Source organism: Haliotis cracherodii, unplaced genomic scaffold (genome assembly GCF_022045235.1).
Source record: "Haliotis cracherodii isolate W230 unplaced genomic scaffold, xgHalCrac1.p SCAF_41, whole genome shotgun sequence".
NCBI classification, from domain to species: Eukaryota; Metazoa; Mollusca; class Gastropoda; order Lepetellida; family Haliotidae; genus Haliotis; species Haliotis cracherodii.
This window is the reverse complement of record NW_027266299.1, coordinates 648,358-664,584: the sequence shown is the minus strand read 5'-3', so window position 1 is coordinate 664,584 and position 16,227 is coordinate 648,358. Positions and strand designations below refer to the sequence as shown.

Below are 16,227 nucleotides of genomic sequence, written 5' to 3'. Positions count from 1 at the left end.
GTCAGCACCATACCCGTGCTCGTGGGTTTCAACAAAACGTCCACAAGACCTCCAAAAACAACCTGACCCGCCCTGATATAACTGGAATACTATTCAGCTCCATTTTCGAGTACAGGAGGCTAACTTTTCACCAACCCCAGATCTGCACCAGATGTCACAAATCTGAAAATGTCCTTGGACACTATCAGCATAAGCAATGGAGAACAAGACTAAATATTGAAATACATGATCGGTTTTAATTATTTAATTACTATATTTGACAGCAATTAGTCTTACACAACAAAATCCAATCACAGCTGCCAGTTTCTTTAAATGCACACTCTACGAAATCGAGCAACTGATTCTTATTTGGTTTAGGGGAACCTGTATGATCATACAGATCGATACATTGGTAGTCCTCAACGCAGTCAGCACACATGTTTCATTTGGATCTACGCAATCATGGGAGGAGGTAAAGTCATTTCGACGACATTTAAATGTTTTAGTCCAATATCCAGAGAAAAAAAAATGCTTTTATGTAATAGCAAAACAAATATCCATACTCAAACAAAAGTCCAGACAGGCACGATCAACAGGAACACTACGTACTTTCAAGATGAGGCGTGTAGCGTTCATTTTGCCAAGCGTTAATTATGATTAATGTGTGTATTTTCATTGTAGTCTAACAACGAAAGTAACTTCCAATCTCATCGCTGGATGTCTTGATCTTCACTTGAAAGTCTTTGCTGGTTGTTTTCTGAAAATAAACCATTCGGACAATAATTAAATGGATAAGAAACAGCGCAATAAACAGACTTTTGAGCAATATTAGCCAACAACATGTTTGTTACAGTAATACAAACATTGCTTTTTATGACATAGCTATTTCACATGTGTTTATGTTTCGAAAAATTTAAGAACGTTGGTACATTATTGCGCTGAACTATATATATTTGTATCATTGTCTATACTTTTATGTTGTTGTGATTAAAACTGCGTTCGTGTTGTCGACTTACTTAAGCATGAACTTCAATGTTTCATTGCATTTATGGAGGAATACACGTTTAAGCCGATGTGCCTAATTTGTGTAAAAAGCCGTAATCAAATTCTTAAAAACTTCAGTTAATATTGGAAGAACACCAATAAAAATAAAACGCGAAAGAAAATTATCATTCCTAATAGTAACTCCACTTCCTTGTCTATGAGAATTAAGTGCATTGTGTGCTTATCTACAAACCTTGCTGACATTCTCCATAATGTTTTTGATACGGGCCGGAAAAGGGTTTGATGTGTTGCCATATATATGACCACCAGCAGTCGCCTCAAATCGGGCTACATATTGCCTAAAAATACGAAAAGTAAGAAATTATATAATTCAATTCTAATTATCTGTTCTGTTTCTAGTTCCAAAACCCAACATTGTAACTGTTCTGAGCGAAACATTAGGAGATGAACATGAACTGGGGTAATATGCTCAACGAGATCAAGAAGATCTTACAAATAATAGCGACTATACCCTTTTTTTTGCAATCTAAAAGCAGAGTCCATTGTACGATTCTGACTATATCATGTGCATGTGCTGAAGTATCACTCTCAAATAGTAATGAAACCAGATGTGCCCACCAATGGAACAAATAATTATAAGAAACACTAGCATCCACTTATGTTTATACAATGTTACAACATAGCTTTACTCTTTGTTGTGTTTTTAACATAGGAAACCAACTTAAACCTTGCCCATCACTGGGAACAATGTTCCAGGAGGCATCCGTAATTCCTTTCAAATCGTAGTGCAAGTCCGAGAGTTCCTTCCTCTAGCACATTGAACTGAGTAGTTGCAGAACATGTGTTAGCAATACATTAACCTGACAACTACAACTACAGAAAATGTTTGGGATTATTATAAGAAAGAGAATTTATGGATGTCAACTTATTTCTTATGAGGAACACAACGTTTCGGAGTATACACTGACTCCTTCGCCTGATGATGATAATCACTTTTAAATGACTATCAAAGACAGCATTATTTTAGTTCTTAAATTGAACAGATATTACAATAATGCAATTAAGATAACATATGGAGATCTATTCGATTGAAATAAAAGGTATGACAACGTTACCATTTACAGGCTCCATTGATGACAAACGATGATATCTGCAAGAAATAAGAACCAAGATCATCTAAATATCGACATAAGGCGATAAGTTTGGTGGGGTAGCCTTTTGGTTAAAGCGTTCTCTCGTCACATCGAAGACCCGTGTTCGATTCTCTACAATGTGTTAAGCTTACTTCTAGTGTCCCCATAATGATATTGCTGGAATATTGCTAAAAGAGGCATAAAACAATACTCATTCACTCACTCACAAGGTCACGAGTATTATTGCTTGTAACTGTAACAATGATTATTCGATAACGTTGCATTGGATATGACGTGAATGTACAAACGCCATAGGAAAAAAGGGTATTTGTCTTGTCCACAAGTGTGTCAGCGAAAAAGACAAGACGAAAACAACAACATACAGATCATTGATTTATTCCAATGAAATCAGCTGAATTTATCAGGAGTTCTTGTGAAACATATTTGTAATGCTTATTGTCATGCTTATTTAACGCAACGGCAATTGACAAACCAATCGCATGAAATGTTCTTCTGCATTCCGTCAAACCCAAGTTCAAACAACTTTTTCAATTGCTTAGAGATTCAAAATTACTTGTGGTGAGGTCATTTTGAAAGTAAGGATTTTTTTTATCCCTGAAGTTAACTTAATTTCAGAAACATAGGTACTGAGTACTTCCACCGTTGAAAACGTTTTTTCAAGATTTCAGAAAAAGCGCTTGCGATTTATTGCGTAGTTTAAAGCAAAAGAAATCAACAATTATTGATGCATATTAAACTTGATTACATTGTTATACTACGATTCATACCACAATATGTTTATATCATATCAAACATTTTGATTAGAGAGGATTTACATTAATACATTATTGAAAATGTGAGAACATCATTTTCATAACATTTCTAAATCCGTAAACAATGTTTAAGGGACCAAAGAATTCAAACGTGTATTTGTTTTCTAAACTTACATCAGAGATAGTCCAACGTAATCCGTCAACGAAAGTCCCGGCGCTCTGCTCGACAACTTCCTTCAACGTGTTACCTGGGTGTCGTTTTATGTTTGTTACTAAAATCCTATTGGTCTTCATTATAAGAACCTCGTCATTTTCTAAAATTAGCTCTGTCGTGTGGACTAAATATCACTCATGTTTGATGACGTTGTCGTCTCAGGTTATATGAAGGTCATTTTAATTTTGTTATACCACGTGACCATACCATTTAGAAAGTAACATGTCATCAAAAGTCCTGGAATGCATATACATGTGTAGCAGAATTATGTGTGTGCATCGATAAATGATGTCAAAAACACAGCTACGGGTGTGATTCGTTTATTAGATGACGAGTGGTATAACCTTTCTTTCACACCCTGAAATGCACAATAACACTCAATAAGAATCTTGTAAATCATGACAATTAAAATGAGAACATGATGCTTCATCAGGATTACATTATACATATATAGAGGATATGTATACGTCCTAACATGCTAGATCATTAGAATTACATTATACATACATATAGTATATGCATACATCAAATCAAAATACTTCTTAGGTGGTGTAAAACGTGATCAATAGATAAACATCATAATAATAATAATAATATATTTACATGTGGTGATTAGTAAACATACCAGAAGTATGGCCTCTAGGTGTAGGTGACACTTTAGTCTGTCACGACTACATGGTCAGGGCTACAGTGACATCAAAGTACCTATAAATATGGAAGTTATTCTAAATGTACAATAAAACTAGCTTCCTTACACAATGCTCTTGCGCGTGTGGACATTATTATCAAATCAGTGCTATTGTTTATACATATTTACAGATCTGAACACAGCACTACCATAAAACACAATAAATTACTAAACATCATAAAACTATCATAAATGTCCACACACTTACAATACATTTAACACATATATGAAAAAAGCCTCATAAACATAGTCAAACAACACTCTGTCCAGGAGAATCAGACATTGACTAACTCACACACATCATAACAAATACCTTATTTAACGTACACCTATTTATATAATCTTATTTATGAAAAGATAGATTTATATATGATTGAGTATTAAATTGGAAACATACCTTGACTTTACAAGATCTTTAAAATGTGTCCACTTGCTGTTGTCTGTCAGTGACTTGTCAGTGTAGTGACTGAGGTGCAAGTGAGGGTTAAAAAGCATGCAAAGCTGACCCTAAGGAAAACAATAGGGTCAACCACTCAACCAGAACATTTGCCCTGACTGACACAAAGGAGCTGATAGGGTAGTGACTGACCCAAGCATAACTAAGTTAAAAGGAGTTGTATCAAATCTTCATTAAAATCCCTAAAACCCATACTGCAAACTAATACTAAATACTAATACTAAATACTAATATTAAATACTAATATTAATAATTATACTAATGCTAATACTAACTACAGTATGTATTATTTACACTATATACTAATACTGACACAAATAACTAATGCTAATATTAATACTAATAATACTAACTACACTATGTATTATATACACTATATACTACTGGTATATTACTGGTTAGTTGACAGTTAGACAAAACCTGTAACTGCCACACATGAACAGCTTCAGCAGTAAGTCACATGCTCTTCGTTTGACTTGCAACAATTGCCTATATTTCTACTTTATGTGGTGATTAAATATATTTTAATGTGGTGTTAATTAATTAACTACATTTTGTAAGATAACTGAGTAATGAAATAAAATATCGATACAATATCCTCTTTGAATACTGAATATTTGAATAACGACTTCTGAAGTTTAAAAAAGGCGAATATTTAAGAGTATTTTGTCTATATTTTGATATGAACAATTTTGCAAAGGCAATAATCTAACAATTGGCAAACTTTGTAGTGTTCTAAATTTACAACTATCTGTATTTGAGATGATGTAGGAGTCGGTCTGACCAAGTGCAAATAATCACACAGCTAAATAGTACGATCATATGTATACAAATATTAACTTGCACATTTCACCATTTAACCAGGAGGGATACCAATTTTTTAACACCCCGGGACATCTATTTTTACTGCTGACAGTCAGACACTGGACGACCAATCAGTCTTGTCTGTTGACTTATCACTCACAGTTAGATATACAATCATACCAAGCCTGTACTGATATCCCGTGATCTACTGCGCCATTTCTAGAACGCACTGGTTGATGGGGAACATGTACAATCTGTACGCAAACATCCTACTCTAAGCACAAATATTAAGTGTCACGTTTCAAAATCGGGAACCACTATAGACGCAAAGAAACAGATTACAATTTGACATTGCAATCGAAAACTAACTTTACTCATTTTAAGTACATTACTTTCACCTTTTTGTACTCTTTAAAAAAGGGTGATAATCGGAAAGAACTTAAAATTTCCAAAATTATTTGTTTTGTTTGTTTGTTTGTTTGTTTAACGCAGTATGTAAATAATCGAGTCTGACAATCCAGTGATCGACATCATGAGCATCGATTCACGCAATTGGGATACGATGTCATGCATGAGCAAGAAAATTCTAAAAAACCCAAAAAGCTAGACAATCAGCTTATCCACGGAATACTAGAAAAACTGAGTATTGCAAACCCTAGCTACTAGGTTGAGCTAACTACAACCAGAGTAAGTCAGCACTAGATCCAAAGTGCCACTTCATGACTTATTTACGACATCTGATTTTCGCGCAACCACCCAGTAGCATGCCAATCGTTAACGATCTCTAACGAAGCCTGGGGATCAAGACACAAGATCTCAACAAAGTTTAAATATACTGCGCGCGGACCTCGAAGAGGCCAATCTCTCCTGGACAGCCGGGGAATACAATAGTCTGGGGCGTTTAGCCAAGGTGTGTTTCTAATTGGTTGGGTGGTTTGTTTGTTGATTAACGCCGCACTCAGCAATATTCCAGCTATATAACGGCGCTCTGAAAATAATCGAGTCTGGACCAGACAATCCAGTGATTGATATTTTGAGCATCGATCCACGCAATTGGGATCGATGACATGCATTTACCAAGTTAGCGAGCCTGACCGCCCGATTCCGTTAGTCGCCTCTTACCACATGCATAGTCGCCTTTTACGGCAAGCATGGGTTGCTGAAGACCTATTCTACCCCGGAATCTTCACGGGTAATAAATACATGGGAAATATCTACGAGTACATGTAAATTCCCCTCATGTGTTGAAAATCATACCTTCAAAAAAAAAAAAATTCAACACATGAATAAGGTAGCGAACATATGGGGGATAACAAACATCAAGTCGATACATGATAAGAATGTGCGATTAAATCACAAGAGTTAAAAATATTGGGGTCAGTAATTCTCCAGCTTTGAATGACACTGTACAACACCGACCGCCGGACTTTGCCGAACGGTGTCGGAAATAAATCGGCGAGCGGAGGTATCAAGAAACCGAAACCAGGATATGACCCAGTGACACATTGTAATATTCCCTTATCGACGAATTGCTCGTTTTCACTCTATTAGTACAGTATTAGCACACATATACCTATTTTCGTCCATTAATCATCGCAATATTTCGTGATTCTTTTTCAAGACCCGTGAAGATTCCCAGCTAGAATAGGTCTTCAGCAACCCATGATTGCCGTAAAAGTAGACTATGCTTGTCGTAAGAGGCGACTAACGGGATCGGGTGGTCAGGCTCGCTGACTTGGTTGACGCATGTCATCGATCCCAATTGCGTGGATCCATGCTCATGATATCAATCACTGGATTGTCTGGTCCAGACTCGATTATTTACAGACCGCCGTCATATAGCTGGAATATTGCTGAGTGCGGCGTTAAACAACAAACCAATCATCAAGTGTCGAGGACTATAGTTCCGATATGGATTCTACCAGTGTTGACCGGGGCAATGTTGGACTGAGACGAGTATCTGCAGGTTTCCTGTGTCCATGTTTTAATCAACGAAAGGGCGGCAGGGCAGATTCAGGGTTAAAGAGTTGGCTTCCTCGCCGTATGCTTACACACGTGAAGCCCATTCATTGATTGCCCGCCGTGGCAAACTGTACTGATCATCGCAATCACCTGTCAACAATAAGTGTTCAATTGGCTGTTCACAGAGCGTGGGATTCGTGAAGATCAACATTACAATAGGTCTTAAACCAGTGTGAGTGAGTGAGTATTGTTTTACGCAGCTTTTCGCAATATTCCACCAATATCACCACGGGGGACACCAGAAAGGGCTCCATACATTGTACCCATGTCGGGAATCGAACCCGGGTTTTCGGCATGACGAGCGAACTCTTTAACCACTAGGCTACCCGACTGCCCCCTTAAACCAGACAGACAGATTATAATTAAGTCTCACCTATAAAAAAATTGTACATAATAAAACAGTACGTATTTATAAGTGAGCCATCCGTTAAGGGTTACGAGAAACTTAAAATATATCACAGTACGTACAGCATAAATGTATTAGTGTAAAGGGATGTATAAAATAAACTACCCGTCACTAGCCATATAAAATATTTTTTCTCTTCGTTGTAGAATTTTAAAATAGATTCTGACTGTAAAATATACATTATATTTAAAATGTAAAATAACATAAAGTAATATACATTACATGCAGACATGAGCGGAACAGAAAGTTAATCCGGATAAGACAATAGTCCGCATTAGCGAGATTTTATCAGGACTCATGTCCCTTGTTGTTAATCTGTGAAAAGGCAAGAGACTTGTTGTTGTTTTTATTCATAATTTTATAATTACACAAGAGACAGCAGTCTGTGATGTTTACAAATTGGTTGAAAGAACTATAATTACAATCCTTTGAGTAAACACGTACTGTTTTTTTTAAAAATAGGTTTTGTGCAAAATATAAGCATTTACTCGGAGAAAGTGACACGTTTTAATTGATGATCCACTAAAGTAATAAACCCGGGAAAGTGATTTTGGTTCAATAGCAAGGCCGTTGTCAAATAGGGGGGTCAAATAAGATTATTCATTTCATATTCAAGTTAACTTTCAAAAGGAAAAATAATGTTTTCTATAAAATAAAAATCCCTTCCCACCCCCACCCACGTGTCACGACAATTGACATTTTGATATAGCGATCGTGGAGTGAGGGCCCAGCTATCAACCACACACTTTATGCAGCTTCATATTCCTTTACAGCCTATAGCAGGTCTGGGGCCAGCATGTCACGGTGACCTAGATGCAACGCCATGTAACGAGGACAGGCGATTTCTTGCGACTACAGCACTCAAGGTAACAGCTTCATACTGTTGACGTATTTCTGTAAATTATGCATGCTGCATCTTGAGTTGTTACACACTATAAGCTCATCAATGCATACATTTGATGGGAGATTTTATTACTGTGGTGTTGACCTAATGTTAGAACAGGTCTTGTTTGAATGAGCGCGGGGTGATAGTATATGTAGCAACAAACGGGTATTACAAAGGTAGGCTTTATGTAACGTTTAATATTAACCAGTATGATTCATTAGTACTATTTCAGTCCCTGATTTATACACGGAAAAGATGCATAGGTGTAATAATATTTGCAGTTCAAGTGAACCTATAGATATATTTTTAGAATATACAAGGACGTGAGAGCGCCACAAGTCACATCGTCTACAGATCATTATAAGGAAGATGAAATTTAATACGTTGTATATATTAATATTTGTGACATCAACCGTCATATAACATTTCAGAGCTTTAGTAACGAAACATGAAATAGACCGTGACAGATCTAGGGCTAGCCTTTTGTGGGAAATAGGCCGTCGTTGCTGAGCGCTAAATAAACAGGTCGATGCACAACAATTCGACAATATAGTCATGTCATGAGTTCTGTGTGATCGTCGCAGTTACTGCTCTGTTATTCAGGGTAGTTGGAAGGTTGCCTGAGGCGTGTATGTCCTTCCTGTATGCACCGATGGTGGTGTTGGGTGGGGTTGAGGCAGGGTGATGTGGGATCGCAGGAGTTTGTGTGTGATGCAGCAGGGATGGTGTCGGGTAGTGTGGTGTTGCGGTGAGGGTGGTGGGGGATTGGTTTTAAGTGGTGTTGGGTGGTGTAAGATGGGGTTGAGGTGATGTGGTGTGGGGTTGCGGTGAGGGTGGTGGGGGATTGGTTTTAAGTGGTGTTGGGTGGTGTAAGATCGGGTTGAGGTGATGTGGTGTGGGGTTGGGTGAGGGTGGTTGGAGATTGGTTTTAAGTGGTGTTGGGTGGTGAAAGATGGGGTTGAGGTGATGTGGTGTGGGGTTTGGTGAGGGTGGTGGGGGATTGTTTTAAATTGGTGTTGGGTGGTGAAAGATGGGGTTGAGGTGATGTGGTGTGGGGTTTGGTGAGGGTGGTGGGGGATTGTTTTAAATTGGTGTTGGGTGGTGAAAGATGGGGTTGAGGTGATGTGGTGTGGGGTTTGGTGAGGATGGTGGGAGATTGGTTTTAAGTGGTGCTGGGTGGTGTAAGATGGGGTTGAGGTGATGTGGTGTGGGGTTTCGGTGAGGGTGGTGGGGGATTGTTTTAAAGTGGTGTTGGGTGGTGTAGGAGGGGGTTTGGGTGATGTGGTGTGTGGTTAGGCTGGTGTGGGACGGGTTTTAGGTGGCGTTGGGTGGTTTGGTTTAGGGAGGTGTGGGGTGGAGTTGAGGTGGTGTTGAGTGGTGTATGATGTGGTTGTGATGGTGAGGGATGGGCTCTGGATGGTGTGGGTGGTGTAGGATTGGGTTGGTGTGATTTGGATGTTATTGGGATGGTGTGAAATGCGAGTGGTGTGGGGTCAATGTTGGAAGGGGTTGGGGTGGTAAGAGATTGTGTGGGATGGTTTGAGGGTGGTTTGGGGTGATGGGGTTGAGGTGACGTGTGGTGTTATTGGGGTGGTGTGGAATGCGGGTGGGGCTGGGTGGTTTGGGATGGGGTGGAGGTTTATGTGAGAAGGGGTTTGGGTGTTGCGCGATGTTGTGGGATGGCTTGAGGGTGATGTGGGTTGGGTTGAGTGTTGTGTGGGGTGGTATTAGGGTGGTGGGGATGGGTTGGGGGGTGGTTTGTAGGGGAAGGGGTCGAATGCGGGATCGCCCTTATTAATTTTCGAGATTTGTCATCACTGTACCCGTGAACGTCCAAAACTGCATCAACATTGGATAACTCATCAAATCAATCTGGGACGTTCTGATATAACTGACTGAGTGTGTATGTGTACGTCGCGTTTAGCAATACATGTGGGGAATAAAACACGGGGTCTTCGACGTCAGCAACGCTTTAACCACCAGGTTACCCACAGCCCCCTCGACATGACCGGGATACTGTCCTCTTGTGTGATCTATTAGCTACAGCCTTTGCTATAATCTTATAATCTACATTAAGCAAAGTTAATTATCTCTTGTTCTCAATTAGCAAAGGATCTATGCCTTGATTATCCAACAATGTTATTCTTCCACGTCGCTGAGATACTTTTATCCTTCCAGTTTGAAATGTATACTGTAAATTCCTCAAGGCGCTTTTAGATAATCATAGAGTTGCTGTTGATATGCCGTCACATTCTGGAGATTTTCAAGCTTGTTTTCAGTTCTTGTTCTGGTAAATGCACTTCAATTGATTCTTTCTTCAATGTCCTCATTTTTGTTAACGAAATCAGATTCTTTGGCCCTTTCATTCCGTAAATATAAATCTTCTTACAAGATTTCCAATTTCTGGAGAATTCTCTTTTTTGCTGCTCCAATCTCTGAAATATTTTTCTCTTTGTTTTTTGTTTGTTTGTTTGTTTGTTTTGTTCTAAACTGTAAAAATAACTCCTTCTATTTTCCCATTCATCAAACCATTTCAGTTTTGGCTTCAAAATATGGCTCTTCCAGATTATCATTCCTATTATGCAGACAATTTTTGACAAAATATATTTAACATGTTTAAAGAATCACAAATTTGTTTCTAACATATATCTGCTAAATATTTGTTATTCATTTTCCAAAACTTAGCAACAACGTATCTATCTTTATCTATTGCTGATGATACACTTTTGTGATCTGATTTTATGTTTGGAATAATAATTGAAAAATACATCTGGTACATACAGACTTGATAACTAAGAAATCCTAGACTGTATTGTATTATTTTTCCTCCAGGTAAACTTGCTTTTTTGAGGATGCTTTTTCTCTCCATATATCTGTAAGCTCGAATTTAACAATAAGATTATCTAAGTTTTCATTTCTTTTTGGTGATAAACCTGATATAATCTATCCTTTGATGGATTGAAAACAGTGTTAAAATCTCCACCAATTACTATGATACCTCTTGCCACAAAAGTTTTACAAAATTCATTTTGAACAACTTGAAAAAACAATTCTCTGATTTGTTCATTATTTGGGGCATACACATTTACCACTTGTTTCAGTACACCCTTCATACAGAATACCTAACATCACGGAGGCATGGGTGACCCAGTCGTCTAAGGCGCCGCAATTCGCTCTGCAGAGTTGCGTCCCTTGGGCACGCCAGAAACCTATGATTGTGGGTTCGAATCCTGGTTCGCCCCGATTATGTTTCTAGGTTTGTCAGCATCATACCCGTGCTCGTGGGTTTCACCGAAGTGGTAAACGTCTTAGACCTGCATCACTTCGGGCTTTCCTCCCACATTAAGCTGACACACTGTGATATAGCTGGAATACTGTTAACAGCGACGTTAATCACAGCTCACTTACTCACTCTAACATCACAAACCTTTCCTGGTAATCGAATGTCCCAAAAGTGACTTGGAGTTGTCTCCCTTTAATCAAAACAGCTGTTTCCCGGCTGTCTGATGTACAATGACTAAAATATATGTGATTATTTCTCTCACTGCTGTCTCCAAAAAGGTTCATCTTTTATAACACTTACACTTAAGACACTTGAGTCTCTTGCAACATATACATATCTGCATTTGATTTTTCAAGAACATGCCTAAGACCCCTTACATTTAATGTAATAATTTCAACCGTGGTGAGTAACAATAATTATCATTAATCTCAAATATGTGCCAAGATAGAACGTGAGCAAATGGAAACAAGCCAACGCTTTCTCCTGAGACCCTAATGGTTTCAGCAAATGTATTCAACTGTTAAGGGAGTATAAAGCTTATACTCAAAGATCGTGTCAGCATTAAAATATAATATCTAATAATCCAGCAAACCATTTCTGGTCTTAATGTAAAACATTTACCTGAAACGTTATGAATATAATCTTTTGAACCATAAACACTTAACATAAACAAAGAACTTTGCATTTCAGGTCAGAGTAAAACATATTTACACACATGTCAATGTAAGAAAAAAACCAAAAGGATTCTCACACTTTGTTAGCATTAATCTTGACTCTCAAAAGAACAGGTTGGTTGGTCGGTTGGTTTGTTGTTTAACGCCGCACTCAGCAATATTCCGGCTATATGACGGCGGTCTGTAAATAATCGAGTCTGGACCAGACAATCCAGTGATTGACATCATGAGCATCGATCCATGCAATTGGGATACGATGACATGCATGAACCAAGTCAGCGAGCCTGACCACCCGATCCCGTTAGTCGCCTTTTACGACAAGCATAGTCGCCTTTTACGGCAATCATGGGTTGCTGAAGACCTATTTTTACCCCGGATCTTCATGGGTCTTCTCCACTGCGAAATTGCATTGATTATAATATTGAAACATTGTTTAACACTGGAGAGCAAAGATAGTGGTATTGAATTGTCTCATCATGGTCACCGATGACATCATAATGGTTTACATCTCACACAATAGATACCTCATGTGTAGGCCAGAATGGGATGATAAACATCTTTTGTCATAAAATGGTATACAAAACGTGACGAAATCTCCTAGAAGAGATTACGAGATATCACACAATAGATATCTCATGTGAAGGCCAGTTTGGGTTGATAAACCTATTTTCTCATATAATGATTAGTGAGTGAGTGAGTTGGGTTTAATGCCGCTTTTAACAGTATTACAGTTACATCAGGGCGTGTCAGCTTAATGTGGGAGGAAAGCCCGACGGGATGCAGGTCTCAGACGTTTACCACTTCGGTGAAACCTACGAGCACGCTTATGGTGATGGCAAATCTAGAAACGGGACGAAACGGGATTCGAACCCACAATCATAGGTTTCTGGCGTGCCCAAGGGACACAACCCTGCACAGCGAATCACGGCGCCTTAGACGACTGGGCCACCCGTGTCTCCCTAATGGTTAGTGTCATCCATGCGACCACGGTCCGATAGATATGCATATAAGGTCACGGAGCAGGAACTACTTTTAGTAAGATTTGTACAAAGATGTCGGGTTTACTACCTCGAAAACTATTGCACAAGTCTCGCATAGTACTGTTGTCGCCTTTTGGCGGCCTAACTGATGAGCCGTTAGATTGCTCACGTGCAGAATTTTGAACCAAAACAAATCTTCAAACATTCATTGTACCCGTGAAGATCTGGGTTAGAATAATTCAGCAATCCATGCTTGTCGTTATAGGCGGCTAACGGGATCGGGTGGTCAGTCTTGCTGTCTTGGTTGACGCATGTCATCGGTCCCAATTGCGAGGATCGATACTCATGGATTGTCTGGTCCAAACACGATTATTTACAGACTGCAATCATAAAGCTGAAATTTTGCTGAGTGCGACGTTAAACAACACAAAACATAACAAAAAATCAAATGTTAATTGAATCATATCGTTATGTCTATCGTGTGTTTGTTATAATTTTTAGAATTATTATCTATATACCGAAATTCAATGTCGAACAATAAGTTTGGAACTTTGTCACTCGTTATCACCGTCCGTCAGACTTATCACTGAGCTTGGGACATACTATATTAATAGTCACATTCCACAAAACATCGCAATGGTCAGGTGAGACGTGAGAATACTTTTTCTCAATGATATAATTTAAGACTGAAATAAATCATAACACGTTTATCGTGCTCGTGTGTTTTGGAATCGTATAGAGAGGAATAAACACTACGAGCTGAAATCATAGTGTTTATTCCTAATACAGGATATTTACAATCTCCAAAAAACACTCGCGTGATGACCTGTGTGTTTGTGTAAAATTGTTTTGCTTTCACAAAATCGTTTATTTTTCAGAACTGGTCACCATGATCTGTGGCGGTGAATCAAAGGTTGAGGACATCTCCCCAATTTTAGACGTACAAAAAAAGATACAGGACTGGGCATGGGATCAATTCGTCGATAAAGCAACTTTATGGAGAAAACTCTTCCTCAGAAGAAAAGATTTCGATGTTGATGTCCCAATGAATTATTACCAGTTTGAAGACCTGGCTACTAAGCTTGAAGACACGAAATCCAAATCCGAAGCTGCGCCAAGACCTAAGCATGGGGACCATCTTCCTAACACATCCATCCTATCCACAGACTATCAGAATGACACGAACAGGGATCAGATCTATAAATTCAGGATGGAACGGGCAAGAACAGCCTCAGTGAACGTCACATTCCAGACAGGATTTTCCATCGGGGGGTCGGCAAACTTTTCTATTGGAGTTGCAGAAGCAGGACTGGAAACACGTCTCGAGATCTCTAAAACTACCGGTCAGACGTTTGAAGAAACGTTGACATTTGAAACGACCAGTGATATCAACGTTGAAGCTAACACTTACTGCACTGCGCAAGTAGTATTCACAGAAAAGGAAATTTGTAAAAAGTTCAGGGTTGAGACGATCATGAGGATGCCGTCAGGGTCTGCTCCGGTCTTCATCAGACGAAAAAAGGATCAGGAGCTAGTTTCTTCCTTTTCAATTGGAGACCTTCAGCAAATTTTTGAGAAGCAAATACAAAAGAAGCAGATTGAAGTTGTGGATGAGACAGAGCGGGGAGACGAGTACAAGAAGTACGCCATGAAGTTGACGACTACAGGAATCATCGAGGGCATGAAACTATCGGGACAAACAGTTAAGCTGCATTCTGAAGCCATCGACAAGAGTAAGAGGCCTAAGAAGCAGAGCGACAGTCAGGTCTTAGCAGAACACATGTCGCGTCAAGATACTCATAAGCTTTAGGGCTGAACAATTCACAAATGGTTTTCATGGTTACAATAGCCTTTCTTTAGTTGCCTGTTACATTTCACACCCAACTTAAACCATGCATTTATATTATTTTTTCCAGTTAGCAAAGGTACGAATGGCTGCATACTATCATGTGAATACCATTGAGTGCCTCCGAATTGAACAGTCCAAATTGTTGGCATGAATCAAAGCGAGTTTCACAGGTGTAAATGTTTCATAAGAGGTGCTTTCTGCTTTTACATTAATATCCTTTTATAAGCTACTCAAAACAATACAATGAACAAACAAAAAACATTCATTCGCTTACATCTTTTCATTTGTTACAACATTAAAAAATAAAGAAGATATTTTGAAATTCAAATTTGTGTGTTATCCACACACATGGAGATCCAATTTGAGTTGTATGTTATTTATATTGTCGCTTATTGCAACCTACCAACACTGAAACAGTTACATATATGTCATCGTCAAGCAGTGATTCATTTTGATGTAATGTTAGAGGTAAGGTTTGTCTATAACGTAATATGTAGGTAAATTGTTACACAATCAGAAATGAGTGAGTATGGTTTTACGCCGCTTTTAGCAATATTCCAGCAATATCACGGCGGGGGACACCAGGAATGGGCTTCACACATTGTACCCTTGTCGGGAATCGAACCCGGGTCTTCGGCGTGACGAGCGAACGCTTTAACCACTAGGCTACCCCACCGACCCTCAATCAGAAATGGTACCACAACGGGTCTGTGAACTGTTACACAATAAGAAGGAGTGAATTGTTACACACTGAGGCATGTCTGGAACATCTATAAGTGAATTGGCACTGATCAATGATTTGTCTGTAATATACAGGTGAAATGTTACACTATCAACAATGGTTTGTCTGTACCAGAATATGTTTGGGAATTGTTTGCTACACAATAAGGCATGGCTGCTGCAGTTATATTATTGCTTTTAGCTTAATTTTGGTGGGAAACCAAAGGTGATGTGCGTATAGATTATTGGTGAGGTTAGGTGAAATGGGGTTTAACGTCGCGTCCAAGATTATTGCACTTATATAGCGACGTGCATGTACATGTGTGTGTTTGTGTGGCTGCTTGTACTATTCCG

At 38.8% G+C, this 16,227-nt stretch overlaps 1 protein-coding gene and 1 long non-coding RNA gene across 2 annotated transcripts; one reads left to right on the top strand and one right to left on the bottom strand.

Annotated features, from left to right (window-relative positions):
* Positions 1–242: 242 nt before the first annotated feature.
* On the bottom strand, positions 243–3,139 carry LOC139441597 (uncharacterized). Its single transcript, XR_011651632.1, has 5 exons — positions 3,065–3,139; positions 2,100–2,134; positions 1,717–1,806; positions 1,217–1,322; positions 243–736 (listed from the first exon to the last, which is right to left on the bottom strand). It is a non-coding gene; the product is annotated as an uncharacterized lncRNA (long non-coding RNA).
* Positions 3,140–8,206: 5,067 nt separating this feature from the next.
* Positions 8,207–15,429, top strand: LOC139441578 (uncharacterized). The gene is made up of 2 exons (XM_071222390.1): positions 8,207–8,347; positions 14,183–15,429. The coding sequence occupies exon 2, from the start codon at positions 14,194–14,196 to the stop codon at positions 15,112–15,114; it is 921 nt and encodes a 306-aa protein (XP_071078491.1). The 5' UTR covers positions 8,207–8,347; positions 14,183–14,193; the 3' UTR covers positions 15,115–15,429.
* Positions 15,430–16,227: the final 798 nt, after the last annotated feature.

Excerpts from the sequence above, each read along its gene's own strand:
- LOC139441578 (XM_071222390.1), top strand. The coding sequence starts at position 14,194 with ATGATCTGTGGCGGTGAATCAAAGGTTGAGGACATCTCCCCAATTTTA.